The sequence below is a fragment of the Genypterus blacodes genome, unplaced genomic scaffold, assembly GCF_046128005.1.
Source record: "Genypterus blacodes isolate CSIRO-AG114 ecotype Tasmania unplaced genomic scaffold, CSIRO-AGI_Gbla_v1 ptg000039l_1, whole genome shotgun sequence".
In the NCBI taxonomy this organism is placed as follows: Eukaryota; Metazoa; Chordata; class Actinopteri; order Ophidiiformes; family Ophidiidae; genus Genypterus; species Genypterus blacodes.
In genome coordinates, this window is record NW_027466852.1 from 1,133,368 (window position 1) to 1,152,979 (window position 19,612).

The window sequence follows — 19,612 nt, forward strand, 5'->3', positions numbered from 1 at the left end:
TAGTTTGTATTGCAGCCTGTGTACATGGAAGTCTTAAGGGGCTTTGAACTGACACCATCAGCGTTTCTTCACAATAGTACTGTCAAGTTGAAAATTAAGTGAATAATTTGTTTCGTCTCTCTACAGAAGTGTCGTGGTCGCACCCAAGAAAATGGGATCCACACCATCGCCAGTTTCATCCTCTACCACCGCTCCTCTCGCTGCCGCCGCCGCTGCCGCCGCCTCCACCGTGTCTGGTGGGACGCCGATCAACAGTGTTGCTGTTGTGTCCGATGAAGATGCCTCCCAGAGCACCTCTGCAGACTCTGCAGCTGGTAAGCGCACACACACAATCATATACGTTGCGGAAAGGCTGTGTTTGTTTAAGGGCAGCTAAGCCGTGGCCTGGATGAGCCTGCGACGAAAAAGTCAATATTTAGAGATTGTGTTCCTCTCTGTGTCTGATGGAATAAACACGAGTACAATGAGTTATTTAGAATGTGATTTCAAAGATACTGTTTAGTTTTTACATATTGTACATTAGACATTATACAGTAGTGATTTCTGGTATATGACAGTCTTGAACTTGATTACTAAACATCTAAACATCCAACACTAAACTAACATTAAAGACATTTGATTTTGCTAATTTATGAAGACATTTACCAAGAAAGATTCTCCTACATTGACAAGTTCAGTTTTAACAGTGGGTAAATAATGATCAGAAAGCCATCATTTTTCTTTTCACCTTTGTCCGTGTGTGTGAATGTCTAATGCTGTTTCATTGAGGAGTCTGTGTTTGTTTAAGAGAGGAGGTGGGAGTTATTTAAGAGTGGGGTTTGTGTGTTTTAGGAGATTATGCATTTACCTTAGAATCATCTTGGGGAGGTGTGTGTGTGTGTGTGTGTGTGTGTGTGTGTGTGTGTGTGTGTGTGTGTGTGTGTGTGTGTGTGTGTGTGTGTGTGTGTGTGTGTGTGTGTGTGTGTGTGTGTGTGTGTGTGTGTGTGTGTGTGTGTGTGTGTGTGTGTGTGTGTGTGTGTGTGTGTGTGTGTGTGTGTGTGTGCATGTGCAATGAATAATGATTGCTGTAGAAGCTGCATACATAGGTTGCGTCGTTTCAGTGAGTAAAGTGTTGAGTAAATATGCTCTGTGAGTGTGTGTGTGTTTTAGTGGGGCAGTGGGAGGACTAATGGAGATGTTCATTTACTCCTCTTTGTTTGAAGGAGCTACTTCAGCTCTAGAGGGATTCTCTCAGCAGGCCCACATGGCGCTGCTTAACAGCTTACATGCACATACACACTTGCATGCACACACACACACACACACACACACACGCACACACGCACACACGCACACACGCACACACGCACACACACACACACACACACACACACACACACACACACACACACACACACACACACACACACACACACACACACACACACACACACACACACACACATTCCAGCCTACATTACACTGTCTGTCATTCCTTAAGAGTTATCCCTGCTCAGAGACTGTCCTGGCTGGAAAAACAAGCCTCCTGAAACACCAGAGGAATCCCCCCACTCCATATTCAGTTGGGCATTACCTTATTTATGAGCCACAGAGAAGTGAATTTACTGCCAGATCAATCAAACGTGGACTTTGTACCTTGTGTGCCTCCATGTCCAGAGTGAAGCCATAAAGCACCTTTTAGTTGTATAATGAAACAGTCACACACTCAGGCCCAGAGGGGTAAATTGGTATGTAATGACTTAATGAGAAAAAAAGTTAAGTTTAGCAATAGCTAAATTCCAACACAGGTGCAGCAGTGAGAACAGTAATTACTCCAAATTATTTATTGTTCTACATTTTGGTTGATGCGGTGAGATATTACACAGTTTTCTCTGAGAGTACGATTCCAGCTGCTGAGGAAATGTGACCAGTTTTTGGTTCCTGTCATGGAAACCTCTGAATTATAAAGCGATAGGGAAGACATATTGTGCCAGGAGTACATCATCCGCTATCTAACACATAAAAATATACTTGCAGCCATCTTGCCCTATAAGACCATAAATCTCCCAGTTCTGTACATTTGAATTGAGGCATTGTATTATTTCATAAAAGTCTGTTTGCACACACAGGTTTATGATACTGACCTTGCCGTATAATGTATTGCTCTGTTGGTGGGTTGGTGTGTGAGCGCACAGCATCCCACTCTTGTCCAACATCCAGACTAATAATGGAGATCTTTGGTTTCTCCCTGCAGCAGGCGGCCAGGTTCCAGCCAGCACTAGCCTGCCATCTGTCCCCCCACTCTCCCCTGTGACCCAGCACACGGCCCCCAATATGAGGTGATTCATCTTCTTCTCTCTCTCGCTCTCCCTTTCTTCCTCTCTCTCTGTAACACACACAAGCACACAATCAGCTTTTTATGCACTTCCACTGATTGTTACTTTGTTCCATTTTCCCGTAACAAAATCAATATTTTGAACCGACTAATTCCTACATTTATTTTTCTCTTGTCTGCATTTCATTCATCAAACCTTGTGCTCTCTGTGTTACATCCCCACATCTCCAGTATCTCAGAGCGTCTGGAACACGCCCTGGAGAAGACCGCTCCTCTGCTGAGAGAGATCTTTGTGGATTTTGCCCCATTTCTGTCTCGGACCCTGCTGGGTAGCCATGGACAGGAGTTGCTCATTGAAGGCACCAGTGAGTAACAGCGCACACACAGGCAGATTCACAGCAGCTGTTCTACCTGTCCCCACTTAAATATATACCTCTAATGTCCGTGTTTCACTGAAGTGATGGCTTCATTTAAATACAATAACATTTGCAGGCTGTTATCAGTGAGATGAGTGTGTGTTGAGCTGAAACCCAGTAGTTGTGCTAAAGGTTTCTGGGGGGGCAGGTCAGAGGGCAGGCCACTAATAGCAGTGTTTGGGATGTCTGCTGCCACCAAACAAAATGGAAAGTTGATTGATAGCTGCAGGGGGGCCCGGAAAGAAGGCAGGGGACGATGTGTGTGTGTCTGTATGTGTGTGTGTGTGTGTGTGCGCGTGTGCGCGCATTTGTCTGCATGTGTGATAGTGCATGTGTCCCCAAGAGCAACCAAAGACCAAAGGCTACACTCCCCTCTTTCCGTCTGTGCCTCTGCAGCAGACTCTGGACACCAGAGTGGCCTCCTGCCCTCTGAAAACCCCAGGGCTCACCATTATGGATCAATGGGACATATGTTGGCCAAGTCAGGCCTGTAACACAAGGCCTAAATATGTATTACTTTACAGTAACATCATGTAGACTCATTAAGCTCATCAATACTATCTGTTCCCTTGCAGATGGCGCAAGATTAGGTATTGTCTGTTTTTGTGTGTGCAAGTGTGTGTGTGTGTGTGTGTGTGTGTGTGTGTGTGCGTCCGCGTGTACTCTTCCATGTGTGCGCAAGTAACTTAAGACCTCATTGAAGCAGAGGAAGCTTCCCAAATTCATAAACACCCAAAATAATACTGTGTTTTATTGTCTAATGTCATTTCTGCAGGCTTGGTGTGTATGAAGTCCAGCAGCTCGGTGGTGGAGTTGGTCATGCTTCTGTGTTCACAGGCAAGTCTGGCATCTTTATCTCTTTTTATCCCTGTCCTCTGCTTTTTCCACCCATCCGATTTATCAGGCTCACCTCGAGTGCAATAAATCCAGCGATGTGAGGAAGACGGTGAGCCATTCTGTGCCTTATCTCCCCCCACACACTACTTTGTGCTCCTCTAGACCATTTCTGCATTCACTTGTCCCATGGAATAAAACCCACAGACAAGGTCTCTTTGGCTACAAATATTGGTTTATGGGTCAAGGGTGGCCGACCCGTCCGTGTCACCTTTGACCCACGTGCCGGCCTTTGTGCCGTGGGCCAAACTGATGAGGAGGGATAATGTAGATTTGATGGTGCTTTGCATTGATTATCCCTCTCTACTCTGTTGTCTTGTGGGTGTTTTGTTGCCAAGTTTATTTAGCTGATGCGGGATTCATGAATACTAATACGGGGATCATAGGCAGGTGTGGGTAGATCAATGATCAGGGATGTCAATAGATCACTACTGGATGCCTACTTAGCATATAGAGACACCAAACTAGACTAGTGCTGTTTGCGTTGTAATATAGAATACTTTGTATATTTTGCTCCACATGTAATAAGTAAACAAAGTGTATCAGTTCAATATAGAAGCACTTTTTGTAGAGCTACAAACACACGCAAGTGCACTGGTACACACACTCATTGACAAGGACAACAGATAATAACTCCCCTCTGGCCTTGTTTGTTTGTCTCTTTACCATTTAGAGCATCTCATGAAAAAAAAAGCTCTATTACAAAAACACATCTGATTAATGATGCGTCTCTCAGCAGTGCGCCAGCCTTTTTATCTGCTTTATTTTTTAAAGGAATAGCGGCTGTCATCTGGCTCTCTCTCTCTCTCTTTCTCTTTCTCTTTCTCTCTCTCTCTCTCTCTCTCTCTCTCTCTCTCTCTCTCTCTCTCTCTCCCTCTCTCCCTCCCTCCCTCCTTCCTTCTCTCTCTCTCTACCGTCTCCCCTTTTTAACCTCTATTCCCTATTTGCTTCCCATTATTCACTTCACTTCGTCTCTAAAAAGGTAGTGCAGCCAGATTGCACATCCGTTTGGGATGTCAGCGGCCACGCATAGATTTAGGCCAGTGGAACACGAGGAGGGAATCCGAGCCGGAACGTCCAGAGAGGCGGGAATAGCAGGAGTCAAGGCGAGATAGAAAACCAAAGAGGGGAGAATGACAGGCTCTAATGCACCTATTTGTCATATCTGTCAGGGTGTTGTTTAATGCTAATCTAATCAAAGGCAGAATCTTGGTGATTGCCCCGCTGCACAGCTCATGCCTCGCACCCCCATTTGGTCCCCAGCCCAAGCTATTTCTCCCTTTCTCCAAAGCTCCCAGCTCCCCAACCACCACCATCACCCGGCCCACACCCTCAATCACAACGCGCATGCTGTCTGCCTCACGCACACACACACGCACACACACGCACACAGACAAAATTTCCCTGCATTCATTGAGAAGGCCAGGGATTGGCCAGCGGAGTGTTGATTGCTTCAATAAATCATCCAACCAAATTTTCTCACAGCTGATGCAAATGTAATTTTATTGTTGTGTAAAGGGGAGAAGGGGGTGGGGGGGGGTTTGGCGAAGGCAAGGGGTGATCCGCTGCATTTCACTGGGGAAAACGGCAAAACAGGGACAGACTTTCCTCTGAGCTAAATTACAATGTATAATTATTTGTGTGTTTGTTCTGCTAGCGGGGCAGCGAGAGTGAGCCGGTGCCTGTGATTGATGACGTTATTTAGCTAAAGTTTGTTAGGCCCTCTGGCACAGGAAATGCTCTGCTCTCTCACAGGAAGTTCTCTCTGCAGCCATCATGCGACTCCTTCCTGCCTTCACACCGGCCTCTGGAGGGAGCGGATGGAGATGGTTTTGATTGATTTTTCTTGCCCCCCCCTCCCTCCAGATGCGATGTGATACCATCTCTGTGAAATTTTAATTAATTTCCCGGGCTTTTGAGATGGAGTGGAGCCAGGGTCAAGGGTCAGGAGGCAAGGGACCGCAGAGGAGTTTTTAATCAGCGATCCTATGAAAGTTGCATTCGCGGCCACATCAGCTTGGCATTGAGGAGGGGATTGTAAACCGCTGTTTGATAGTGCCCCATTTCTAAACAACTACCACAGTGCTCCCAATTAAAGGGCCATTTTGATCAGACATTAACTGTTGGGGTGGCACGTCGCCTTGTTCTCCGCTGTTATATTGATCCTCATGGACTACTGCATATACAAAGTGAGGATTAATGATCATACTGTAGCTGTGCGCTGAGCACCACGCTACATAGTGGAAAGAAGTGCTTCTTATTTGACACGTTATTGTCATAGATATTGTAGAGCGTCTAAATGCTGCGCATCAAGTATTAAAAGAGAATAACCTGCATAACGTCACATGATATTAAATGCTCTCATTACAGTTTCATCTATTTCTTCGTTCTTTGGCCAATTCAGATTAAAAGGAGGGGCAAAATTGTTTAATTTTGGATTGAATTACTTTAAAACAGGGTTACATCAGAGGGACTTATATCGAACGATTAATCGCAATTTAGCTTTTTGGCTAAACCATGCAGCCCTAGTGATTTTCAACATTGACTATCAACGCATCAGAGTTGCTTTACATTATTTAACGGTGTTGGATCTTGACAAGTAGACCTTTGCACATTACATGAATATGATCTTACAGGTCTCGTCTGTAACCACGTCTGTTATCATCTTTCATAAACAGCCCCTCGCCCTCATCCAGTGCCTCTGATTTGCCCTGACACTTTCACTCTCTCTCTCTGTCCCATATGTTTCTGCCTGTTTTGTCATATTTATGGGCACTATGTTGTTTCCCGTATGCACTTCTTGAAGGGGCTTCCACCCAAAACATCAGATTAATAAATAATGTGCTAGGATAAGAGAAAGAGCTTTCCCCTTACGCTCGGTGCTGGTCAGTGCTTTGAGAAATCATCTCATCGGATACTGGACAGTCAACGATGAGCAGAGGGCCATAAATCTCCTCAGTAGCTGCATTTGTGTCCTGTAGATCAGCCATTATTGTCCGGCCCCTGTGTCAGCCCATCCATCCTTCTGCCATTTATCAGAAATGCACCCTGTACATGGAGTGGAAGGGAGGGAGGGATGGGAGATTGTGGGGAGCAGGGCGCACTGGTAGGATGATCGGGTAGGAACGGCTGGAAATTGAAGAAGAGCTTTACATGCAATAATCTGATCTCTCAAGTAACATGATACATTTGAGGTGTTCTTTTTTTTTTTGTTCTTGCTGTGCTCATGTGCCGCACGCTCAAGTGTTTTTTGTTTATTTTAGTCTCAGTTTCAGGGAGAATTTGGATTTAATCATTTAGGATAATAAGAATAAATGGTGACCTTTCCCTTGGCAGCAGCAAAGCCCATTTTAACATAAAACATAGCCACAAAACCAGGTGTCTCGGGGATTACTGTAGCTATGTTACTTAAGATTAGAAGATAACTGGGTCTCTTATAGTGTAAGTAATTATTTAAACGTCCCCCGACACGCACACACACACACTACATTTAAAGGATTGCTGATGTATGTAATCCTTTAATAGTAATTCAATAACATCAATGTTAAAATGCTAATCCAGTGACTGCACATTATCTCATATTTCTTGTCAGTGCGGCCAAAGTTAACCTGTTAAACAGATGGGTACCTCTTTCCCACTCTGCGGGGAGAAAGACATTGACTTCCCACAAACACTTGGCTCCTCCTGACCCTTGACCCTCTGACCTCCAGCTTAGAACTAGAGATTGGTTGAGGCAAGAAGTTTAACCCCCTGCGGTCAGGGAACAGGTCGTGAGTGCATGTTGTCATGCGATCAATAGCATCATCTGAGAAAGCTGGGGACCAAAGTGCTACCTCAGTGGCACTGGAAATAACAAACAACCAGCAGTCATATTCTCAATTTAAAGTTACTTTTTTAATACATATTTAAAACTAATGATATGCTGTTTAAAAATTGAGGCTAATCTAGGAAATTTAAATTGCTATCTGTATTTGTTATTTAGCATCCTTTACCTTTCTTCCTGCCTTGAGTGAAGCTTTTAGTGATGAGGAACTTGCTTCACATTTAAGAAAGTGAAAAGGGGCAAGGAATGTCTCCAACCTTTAGACAAAAAAACTCTCCTCGCAGTCGGACCCGCACTCCCACTGTGCATTTAAACGGACACGCAAGGTTCAAGATCAGTGCAAATCAAAGTTTTTCTCCCCCTGCCCTCCCTGTTTTCATTCGCCCTGTGCACTCCTGCAGCGCCCCTTTACAGCCACGCCACGCGGCTCGCCATCCCCACCGTCACGCGTCCATCCCCTGCCGTCCTGGGGATAATATCACGCCGTATATTCTTTGAAAAGCTACTCTCCTCTGAGACGCAGAGAAAACAGAGCAACACCAACTGGCACTTAATTCTGCAGGCTCCCTACCGTTGCCAACTATGCAGCTAGAGACGGGGCGAAGGGTGTGTTGTGTCAGAGAAGGTGGGGGTTGAGGGGTGGGGGGGCTTCCTGACAGGAAGTGAAGTCTAGCTGAGAGGGGAGAATCAGATGAGAGACTGCTAGAAAAAAAAATTGAGTGGCTTTTAATTTGGCTCCCAACCGTTTTTAGTGGGAGCAAGATTCAAGTGGCTCGGGACTCCAGGGCCTCAAGTGGCACCAACGTTTGGTTATTTATACACAAGGTGTAATCGTGTTTCAAATAAATGAATTTTCCTGACAGAGACCTCTCCTCCTGACAGTTCATGTAATGTTTTCTTACCTGACAGGTCCCAACTTATAAGACCTGGGAATGCATTCTTAAGTTTCTTCCCCCCCTCCTAACCCCTCGCTATCCTGCTGATAAAAATAGCGAAATGGCTTCTTAGCGCAACTCTATAGTAGGAATAACATTTTTCTCTATTTGTGAAAAAGAACTGGTAAAGCAGTCCAACTATGGACACGGCTGGCTACGTAAATACAGCTTGATATATGTTAACAAAGTTTTGATGTATGAGCGTTAATGTGATTTTATATTGATGTTATAAAGCCAAGTTAAGCGCAAAAGTGTTTTCTGTCTTACTGTAAATGGACATGTATTTATAGTGTATGGTAAAGCCAGTCTTCTAATTGCTGATTGACAACTGTTGACATTTACACTGCATTATCAACTACCAACAATTGACAAATTAAAGGTAAATCCAATATGTGCCATGTTGCGCTTTTTCGGAGGGAAAAGTCACAGCAGATCAATCAAATTGATCAGTCATTTTCTTTCCTGACTGGAGTGGTGTAGTGGCACATGAAATCAAAGCCAAATTGAAGTCTCACGAGATTTAGGAAGGACACAACATGGCGAGAAAAATTAATCCAATCTTTGAGACATTGTAGTGTAAATATTTATTTTTTATAAGAAAATGTTCCTTTATCAGATATCTATTTAGAGTGTGTATTTCTTTATCCAAATATTGTCTGAACAGGCACATGTGTAGTATTGAGCACTATTGTTGACGCACCTTCTACTTGTTAAGTTATATTTACACAAATAAGTCATGAATTAGCCAAAAACTATTCAGCTTCAACATTTATCAGCCAAAAGGGCAATGACTAATTCATATTTTTCTTTTTTCTTTTAAATCTTTTCGTTTGCAAAACAAAGGTTCAATTTCTTGTAGATATATTATTGTTCATAAATATTTGCCTCTCTCAAATACAAAAACTGTTTACTTGTCTGCTCGTCAGTATGTGAGGTTTTATTCAAAATTCAAGCTTGGACTCCTGTTATGGATTTGTAAGCGGCCTCGGCAGTCTCTGACAGATTTATTAGAATCCATGATCCTTTTATGTTAAACGGAGGCATTTTGTTGCTGTTTTCTGAGATATTTTGTCATATAGCCAAACATAATGCCTAGACAAGGAACTCTTATACGTTTTCCGAATTTAGAAAGTAAAATCAGTAGCATTCAGGCGGTTTAATTTGACCGCTGCTGCAGTGCTGTGTTTGACACAAGGATTTATGCGTTTGTTGTGCCATCTGAACGGTATTCCCATAGCCTTTCAAATCAACAAATACTTGTGATTATGACTGATGCCACCAAAAAGCACAACTGACTTATTTATTTCTTCTGAGATTCGGGACATTGCTTGCCTCGGCATTTGAACATTTTTTCCTCTTGTGTTGTGGTGAGCCTGATGTTTGAAAGGCGATTTTGCTCAGGAGGTCTGTGTTTTCTCACTCGTGGTAGCAGCGTATTTAGATGTTGATTATGGATAATCAGCTGTAATGACGGAAGTGCATGGCATGTGTGTTTAGACTCAACGCCATCATCGTGGAACACAGACCAAACAGAGCTCTCTTATTGACTTGAGATTGAGAGAGACATTTCTATGAATACACTAACTTTCACTCATACACACTGAAACCCATTGTCCCTTCTCCGAAATGGCAGCAAATGTAATTCATATCCCTGCCCCTGCGAGCGGTATTGAACTGTGGCAAAATGTCCATGCGTTGACTAGTTTTGATCAAGGGACAGCCCCTTTCCTGTCCTATCGTCTGTTAGCAGGTCAGGTTAAAGGTGATAGGTCACAAATGGCTGCTTGTATCCTCTCATCAAGCCTGCTGTGGTTGTGGCCCCTATCGCTGCCATAAAACCTGTGACACCGCTGACCAGGGCAGACAAAATCCAATATTCTATCACTGACCTGTCCCTGTTTCCTTTTTGTCACCACGAGATGTCTGTCTGATCAGGGTCATTGCTTTTTTAATTCAACTAGAGGACCCATAATGACACCATTAGTCTTGCTATCACCTCTGTCTCTGTCCACAAAATGCCAATGGCCCCTCCACTGTTGGTCAAACATAATTTAGGACCAAAGCCTTTTTGTTACCGCCTTTGTGGGTCAATGTGTTTGTTTGTTAGTTAGCAAGATTGCGGCAAAATGTTCTGAGGCGATTGTAGCAACATTTGATAGAGAGGTAGGCTTTGGTATAATATACCTAAGAAGGTCCTGTGTCCGATGCTGAGGGAGAATATCATAGATGTGTGAAATCCGTAACAAAAAACACTATCAGAACAAGACATTGTTTATATGCTTGTACAGGCTTTTGTAGGAGTGCCTTCCAAATAATCTACACGCAGAGTAAATAGAAGTCATAGCAATCAAAAAACTAAATTTAATGTCAAGACGTCAAGTCAATTGACTGGTTTTCTGGTTTTCCAGTATGATCCTATTTACAGCTTCACTTCCTGTGCTGTTTATGTCAGTCCCGTGCTAGCGTAGTGTAACCTGGTCTGGTCTTTCCCCACAGCCACAGACTTGCACTCATGGTTAATGTCCTTCAACTACACTCTATGCTTCAAGTAGAAGGCCCCAAGGCTGCTCTCACACACTTCCTCTAAACGTAAGCCTAAGCCACAAACTCTCTGCCAGTACTCAAATAAAAAAAAACGCAGTTTCCACTCCCGAGCCCAGACGTTATTCCCACTGTGCCCTCTTTATTTGGAATGTATTGTAAACACGGTCAATGCCAATATGGTCCTCCAGGACAACAAGCAGTGATGAATTGAGGTTAAGTGTTAGGTTGTTGTCTGTGTGACGTAGAGTTGGATACAGAGTGATGGTGCACAGGCGTTTCTGAGGAATGGTTCCTCTTGGCTCGCCGCATGATTGGCTCTGATGGTTTAACATTTGTTGCGCTGAGAGAGAAAGAACTGCATTTGGTTTGAAAGTCATCACATATACACAAATATGTTTGGATGTGAATTAGAAATTCTTGTAAATTGATCTTTCCTTCCTCCTTGGAGCACCGATATCCTCCTCCCTTTGGGCTCTCTTGGTTTACTGAAAGGGGAGTCTGTGCGTAAACATACAGCTTCCTCTGTCAACTCAAGGAATGATGATAGAGTTTTACACTGTTTCAGTCTGTGGTTGTGCTGTTAACTGACTTAAAATCTGTTGTTTTGGGTACTTCTGTTAGTGTTTTTGAGAGAAAATGTTCTGGCCGTGTTATTTAAAATGAATGATAGGGCTACATGTATCAGCAAAGTTCACATCTTTGGTATTGCTCAATACTCTGAGAGTGTGGTTTTGATTAATGTTTCTTTTTAAGAGTAGTTTGGTAGTTTAGGTGTTTAACCTGAGGTTTTTCATGCATAGTTCTCCATCTCCCCTGAGAGGAAGAAGGGGAAAAAGCACTGCGAGGTTCAGACAGGCCCCATGACCTTCTTGCTTTATTATTCTTTTGACGCTTGTGTTGTAGGTGTTGAAATATTGAACAGAACATGAGAGACGATGACTGCTGGGTTCCCCCTCTCTCTGTTGTCCCTCAGAACGGAGGATTTAAAGTCGCACAGGACTGTGGTTAAATTGTTTAGACTGACACCTTGAACCATAACGCGAGTCAAAACGAGGAGGAAATTTGTGAATTCACTTGTGATAAATGCACTGTCAACACAGCTCTTTCTCTCCTTTCCAATGTATATGATCTGTGATGATCAAGGGATTTCATACAGATTGATCTTAATATCTTGCAGTGGAAGGAAATACTAACCACTATGTAATACTGTATTTAAGAATTGCTTTGAACAGGGACAGTTTTTGAGTAGTGAATTTGATTCCTCTTCAAACTTTGTGGAGAAAAAGTGGAGGAGAATACATATATACAAAGTATAGTTTGTTATATTGTATAAATAATGTGTGTGTGTGTGTTTGTTTGCAGGAATGGCAGAACTCAATCCAGAAGAATGCTGGTCTTGCCTTTATCGAGTTGGTCAATGAGGGCAGGTATGTAACTTTGACCTCTCGAGCATCTTGCAGTTGCATTTCTTCATTAGCTTTCCCTCCTCTGCCCATCAGCCACTTTCCAATTTGGTCATGCTTCTACCACACCCCCCCAGGCTCCCTAAGGCTCTTCTGATGGGGCCGCTTGGCCAAAAATCAATGACCAGGGTGGAAAGAGGAGCCTGGGAGAATTGGGAAAGGAGAACCCATGAGTTCAAGGCTCCATTCAATACCTGCTCATCCCAAAGGGATTTCAGAAAAGGAGAGGGGTTGGGTGGAAGTTGACACGGGCTCTGATCACTTGGTTCTTCTGTGACACTTGGAAATTGCTCTTCATTCCCCAATGTCCCTCTGTCAGTTTATGCACTTCTGGTTAAGGCTTTGCTATTTGTCTTTGTTTTTCTTGCTTTTTCAAATTGTCCCCATGTTTAAGCTTGCATGTCTCTTCCTTGCAGGGCCTTCTTATTCGGGGTCCAGTTGGCTCATTAGTTTCACACGTAGAGAGCCACACTTTCCTTTATCAATCCCTGGCCTTTAGATTTGGTAGACAGAGTAATGCTAATGAGACTTACAATGTACTCTCTGACTATTTTATGGAGGATGGGATTTATAATTCTCTCTAAAGAGGCTGCTCACTTGAAACCAAGCCAAGGTTGCTCGTGAATGTATGGTGATTTATACGGTCTCCTTGAAGGTATGAAGTAGTCCTTTGGAACAGAAAACTGAACTGAAAATAATAAGTCAAACAAAAAAAAACCTAGAAATTGCGTAACAGCCTTAACCCCTAGACAGACAGGAAACATGGGGATGGAAGGGGACTGATGTGCAACAAAGGTCAGGTCCAGTATCTAACTGGGCACTTGGCTATCACAGTTTACATTTTTAAACCACTGAGCCACCAGATTCACCCATTGATTAATGATTTGAGCAGTTGTGTTGTTATGGTGTAGTTGATGTAGTATTTTTACTTTCTCATTTATTTGACATCTTACGTAAGGATTTGCACATGTGTGTAAGGACATATGCCTTTTGGCCTTTTAAACGCAGCATGTCTGTCTTGTCCATGTGTACAGTATGTGAGTGCAGAGCGCCATAAATAAGGGCAGTTGTAGGGTGTTTGATAGCGGCCTGGACAGGGCCAAAGAGGCTACTGAGGCCCCAGTGCCTCCGCTCCCCTGCTGCCCTGTGCTGAAACAGCAGGCTTAGGTTACAGGCAACCCCTGGCCCCTAAACCCACACCCCACATCCAATCCCAGCCTGGGCCCCACAGTCCTTCCTCTCTGTCCCCTGGCCTGTTATTGTTCCACTTTGCACAGTCCTGACCTTTTGGGTTAGAGAGGTTTCTTCGACCTACATACACACAAACATGCACATTTCATTAACACTGATAAGAAGAGGGAGGGAGGTAGATTACATATGTAGTAACATGGGCAGGGAACCTCCCTCTTGTCAGATGCATATCATTAACAAATCAATTAGCACCTGCACCCCAGTTAAAGGATCAAACTGGACTGGTCATGTTTCCAAATTAGATTTTCTGCCTATTTTGCATGGTTCTTTTTCAGCATTTTATGGATATGACATGGCTGTTATTGTGCTGGTTTAACAGATCTCATGGTGTTAAACAGATGTTTTCCTCTGTGACTGAATTCAATTTGTCACAATTGAGATCAGAATACTGCTAAAGAAAACACAATATTGTGGACAGCATTATTCCACTGAGTGACATTTGTGTGCCCTCTCCTCCAGACTGCTGAGTCACACCATGAAGGACCACCTTGTGCGTGTGGCGAACGAAGCTGAGTTCATCCTCAGCCGACAGAGGGCTGAAGACATCCACAAACATGCAGAGTTTGAGGTAAGATGCTGTGAATCGATCATATTTATTAAATATAAATGAAGGGTGAACCTCAGTGTGCACATAGAGACGCTGAACCCTCCACCACTTCATGTTTCTCCAAGTGTCACGATCCATGATGACAGACATAGAAGATGTGTGTTTTCTTTTCAAACAGACCCCTGTGCAGCAGCGGTGCAGAAATAATGCATGCACACACACACACACACACACACACACACACACACACACACACACACACACACACACACACACACACGCACACAAATGCACAGACACACTTACTGGAGAAGTTTAAGGTTAGAGATCATGCTTGGCACATATCGTAAACCAAACATTATGTAGTTTTGATTTATCCCTGTGTCTCTCAGTCTTAACTGCAGACTTGCCCCTGAACCCCCCTCCTCTGTTTCCTACTACTTTTCAGCACAAATGTTGCCATTCACATTTAACTACTGGGCCAAATCTACCCTGACCCATAGGCAGCCCTCATTGCCCCGTTCTCAGGCCAACTATACTACACCCTCTCTGCTTTCTAGATCTCACCAAAATCATTTCCTGCCCTGCTGAGATCCTGTCCATTATACTCCCACTGGGGGTGTATTTTGCCAGTGACAGGAATATGGCATCCTCCCCTCTCTTCCATCCCTCCCTCTTGCATTTCTCGGGAACCTGCCAGCACTAAAAGCTGCAGACAGACCTGAGAGGTGCTGGCCTGAAGGGTTGACTGTGTAAACCCACCACCTCCACCTCCACCCCAGGCCCTCAGCCCCCACTTTGCAGTAAAATGCGATGCTTTCTTTCAGGTTCAAGGAAGGGTCTCTCGTACAGTCTGGTAAAGGAAAATCCCTCAAGAGTGTTGAAAGTCAATCAGAGGGCCAGGAGCACAACTCTTACACATCTAAGTTTAGTCTCGGATTGCCATGTTTTGCTCTCTCCTGCTTGCTTGGCTTGCCTGTTTTTTCTGTCTGATTGGCACTGCAGTCTCCTGACCCTTTCCTACTGCTCCAAGTGTCAGTCATCTGCGGAGTGTGTACGGCCTGACCCCGTCATTGACGCAGCAGACTGCCCCGATTGTGATTCAGGTCGCAAAGTGGATGTAGCAGATTTACTATAAATTTACTACACTCCCAGGTTATGGAAAGACATATTATGCATTGCTAATGTGTGCGTGAACATCCATACGTTTGTGTTAGTAAGTTCTCTACGCAAAAGTTTCACAAGAAAACAAAAGTTTTACCACAAACGAGCCCACTCTGCCTCCGGCCATGTGCCATTTGGTACCATGTCCCTATCCTCTCTCAATTACTTAAATCCCCTCCATTGGATCTTGTTTTCCATCCATATCTTGTTAACAGACTGGCTGCCCCTCAGCTTTCACAGACAAATAGTTTTTTTTTTTATGATCATGATCTATTTTGTTCATACCCACATTACTAGGCTGTCATATTTACTTAAGCCGTGTTCGCTGCTCATACTGTTTGTGTATAACATAAAAGAAAGTCTGGATAAGAGTTGGGCATACAATACGCAATTTATTAGTTTGGGATTCTCGTGTTTATATAAGCTGCGTTTGGTTATTTGTCTGATTTCTGCGGCGCTTGGAAGCACAACGTGAAGCAACTGTGCCACATGTCGGGTAACTGAGTGCAGATTACAGGCAACCAAGGACAGACATTCACTGCTCAGTCTGTTATTTAGTAGTTATCTGCTCTGCTACCCTCTTCCCTTTATCCCACTGCTTCACACGCACATGTCTAATTTATATATGCTGGACTTGTAACACATCGCAATATAGATCTGTACCGACCTGCTTAGCAGAGTACTGTTGGCTGCGCATTAAGGAGGTTATATGTTCGATAAAGAAAGTATAGTATTCGCTGCATGAATAGATGCCGTCGTTTTCATGCGGACAACCTCTGTGTATGAACTTAAAGAGTCTGCACTGGCTAAAATGAACAACAAATGGAACGCTATAGCTTTGCGGCAGTTTTATTTTTGCTCTCTTTTTGAAACTGATTTTACCTCTGCACTCTTCCAATCACCCTTAATCAGATACCCACCATAGCTTGGCCCAAACAATGTTTCACAATTGAATTCCCCACTTAAATGCAGTTGCTCCTCAGTGACCTCTGAAAAGAAGTGAACCCCTGATAAGTCTTGCTCTGATATTGCTGTATTGATTTTTGCCTCCATACAAGCTGAGCTTGAGCCTGCTGGAGCCAACGGTTTCATTTTGCACTGCCACAATAAAAATAACAGGCCAATGAAACATCCCCCCTGAGGGCGAGGGTGGAGGGTTTTGAAATAATTTTCTCCTCTGTCCCAGTTTTGAAAGCACCGTTTGTTCTGTACTATGATGTTGTGATTCTATAGTGTCGCTGTGTTTTTTTTATCAGAAGTAAACCTCATCAAACCTCCATTATCAAACATCTCATTTTGTCTGACACAAAGTTACAGTGGGAGTGAGGAGGTTTCATGTTAATGCTAAGTCATCCAGCACACATTTCCATATACTATGCTGGATGTAGCGCGCCCGTTTTAGACGCACCGACCAAGGCATCAGACAGAAAGAATTATTCATTATTACACAGTATATAAAAACACGTTTCTGTTTGCTTCCTGTCAGAGTTTATATCCTTGAGAAGGCAGTGATTGACGAACCTTGTGATTTAGATACCCGTTTGCCTCGGAGCCGAAACATACTGTACACACACACACTCTCTCTCGCTTGCTCTCTTTCTTTCTCTCTCTCGCTTACTCTCTCTCTCTCTTTCTTTCTCTCTCTCTCCTCAGACTCTTACTGCTTCTCCCTCTCCGGGACAGAATTGAGTTATCTTTGGCGCTGGGAGTAAGTTATTACAGTGGGCTTAGGGTGAAACAGAGATGAAGATAACTAGAGGGGAAATCCAATTACCTTTTAGGGTTCTCTATCTAATAGGATCCTTAATGCGAAGGAGATCTGCAGATCGGATGCCGCTGCCCACCACAGCAAATGATAGACTCCGATATCTTACAGAGGAGCAGGAAAGAGAGGGAAGCCAAGAGATAGAAAGGAGGAGAGAGAAATCGAACTCCCTCTTTTTATGGGGCTGTTCATTAGGGATGAAATGTGGTGGGCTCAGGGGCACAAGGGCAGATAAGAAGGTCCAGATAGGGAAGAGTGAGCAAGACCCAGGTCATATCTATTCTTTCTTACCCTTCTCCTCTGCTCCATCTTTTTTCTCTTTTTTTCATAAACCTTCTTGTTTCATCCTCTGCTGTTATATAGAGTAATTGAATTGACTGGGAGATCTCGTGAAAGCCAGACGATAGTGGCTAATTGGTTTGTGGCATCATTGTCTTCCCTCTGCTGAGCTTGAAAGTGATCCGCTCCTGCTCCCCAAGTTAATGACATTAACATTGAGCTGATGCTCATTATGTTCCCTCATCATAGCGATGATACTGAGCAGCTCTCTGTAACCGGGCACATCACACAGAGGCCCAGTGGCACATGCTGCAGCTTCAGCTCTTCATGTTGAACACAAGCCGCACAAAAAACAGTTTACAGTTTCAGTTACAGATGAAGTCATTTGCTGTTCAAAGGGAAACATTGTGGCTTATTCTTCCATAAAACATGGGTGTGAATTTGGGATCCTGGATGTTTTGAAATGGTTCCTATGCAAACTTTGCAAGATGTCGATTGGATTTTTGCTCTTTTTTGGCCATTTTTTTTCCCTCCTCTTGCAGTCCTGCTTGGTCCCCTCTGTCTACTAAGGGCCAGATACAGCCATGTGCTTTCCCCCAAAGTATTTCCAAGATCAATAAAATAAATAAAATTCAGGCATACTTACAATATTATACTTCTATCCACTAGTAGAGAGGCAAGGTATTTTTCTTTTTGTTTTTTTTCCGTTTTTTAAAGCACATTTTGTGTGTATCTAAGGTGGGATCCTGCCACACTCCAAAGGAATACAAGTTATTATACCACTCCATACATGTCTTTGGATAAAAGAGCCAAATTAATAAATGTAAATGGTTTATATGCTAAACAAAGTTTACTCAGAGTTGAACAGACAGACAGACAGACAGACACACACACAGACAGATATAGTAAATGTGCACTATTACTCCCACACGCTATTTACATCACATCACTTCTCAGCATGTGGACTGATAGCTGCCACCAACTGTAGCGAGCTGTCATGTAGTTGTCACAACTGTGATGTATGTCAGCAGGGTTGGATGCCCAAGCATCTCATTATGGACAAAATCTCCTGTCTGGAGAACCAGAGAGAACAAGAGGAACATGTCTATTTCTGTTCTGTTGTGGGCGATAGTGGAGCCTCATCAAAAAAAGACAAACTGGAGCGAAAAATTCCACTTTCTTTTGTTTCTTTTGTTCGTACATAAATTCCCACTTCATCATTAAACGCTTAAAAACAAGGCACGTCCTGTTCATTCTGTGTAGATACACGTCTTTCTAAGGCGTTGGAATTCTTCACTCGGGAGAACAACGGGAACTAGAATGTTAGAAATGGGGTACAGAAGATGGTTGTGGAAGTGTAGTCTCAGTCCCAGTGCCTTGTCAGCGTAATGAAGTCCCCAGATACCTCCTCCGCAGCTCCGATCATTATATGTGACCAACTAACCCCGGAATATGACTGTACTCCACGCACTGTTCCCTTTGTTTCGCTCTGACACAGAGCTCTTTTGTCACGGGGAAGAACATTCTGTTGTTTTTTTTTCTTAGGAAGACTGCGTTTTGATTTTGTAATGGTCTTTCCCAGCCTCTAGATATTTAAACGCAATTTTATTAAGCTTTTTATTTAAGCTTTGTGGCATCGGAGGTTTGTTTTGCTTGGCTTTGTGTCCTGCGTGCACGATTTCAGCCAACACGCTCGTCTGGAGGACATATATTTTTCATCCGGTCCCTTCCCTGCTTCATTTGACTATTTTTCACCTCCAGACGACACTTTAACACATATGATTTTTCACGTGGCATGACCTTGAATCCGAAGCCGGAGTTGTCGTCCCAAGATGGCAGAAACGCAGACTAATGACGGGCGAGAGAAGCGTGTGGATTTGCAGCGCCCTGAGATTTCTGTGTTGCAGGAGATGAAGAGGCTGCCAGCCAAGCATGGTGACCAGTCCATTAAAGATCAGACATAGACAGCATGCAGGGGGCGGGGGGGAGATGACGAGAGAGATACTTTGATAAGTGTTGCGCCTGCGTTAACCTTGATGGCCGCTAGCGATGGGCCCATGCCAGCAGCAGGGATCTGTTTCAACTGGATTAGATTATTTTTTCCCCCTCCTGCACTCCAAGAGAAGAAAAATCAATACTTGGGAGCGCGGCATGACAGGGGCATCATTTCAGAATTGAAGTGGCTGTCAGGCATTGTCATTTGGTGACTTTTGTTCG

General features: G+C 43.7%; 1 protein-coding gene across 5 annotated transcripts in view; it reads left to right on the top strand.

The window, feature by feature from the left end:
• lrba (LPS-responsive vesicle trafficking, beach and anchor containing) overlaps positions 1-19,612 on the top strand; it is a 149,985-nt gene that overhangs the window by 48,999 nt on the left and 81,374 nt on the right. For all 5 annotated transcript variants that reach the window (XM_076147643.1, XM_076147645.1, XM_076147646.1 and 2 more), the window contains exons 30-35: positions 127-314; positions 2,234-2,318; positions 2,546-2,679; positions 3,506-3,567; positions 12,289-12,353; positions 14,100-14,208. In XM_076147643.1, the coding sequence (XP_076003758.1) occupies positions 127-314; positions 2,234-2,318; positions 2,546-2,679; positions 3,506-3,567; positions 12,289-12,353; positions 14,100-14,208 (643 nt within the window). The remainder of the gene's footprint in view (positions 1-126; positions 315-2,233; positions 2,319-2,545; positions 2,680-3,505; positions 3,568-12,288; positions 12,354-14,099; positions 14,209-19,612) is intronic.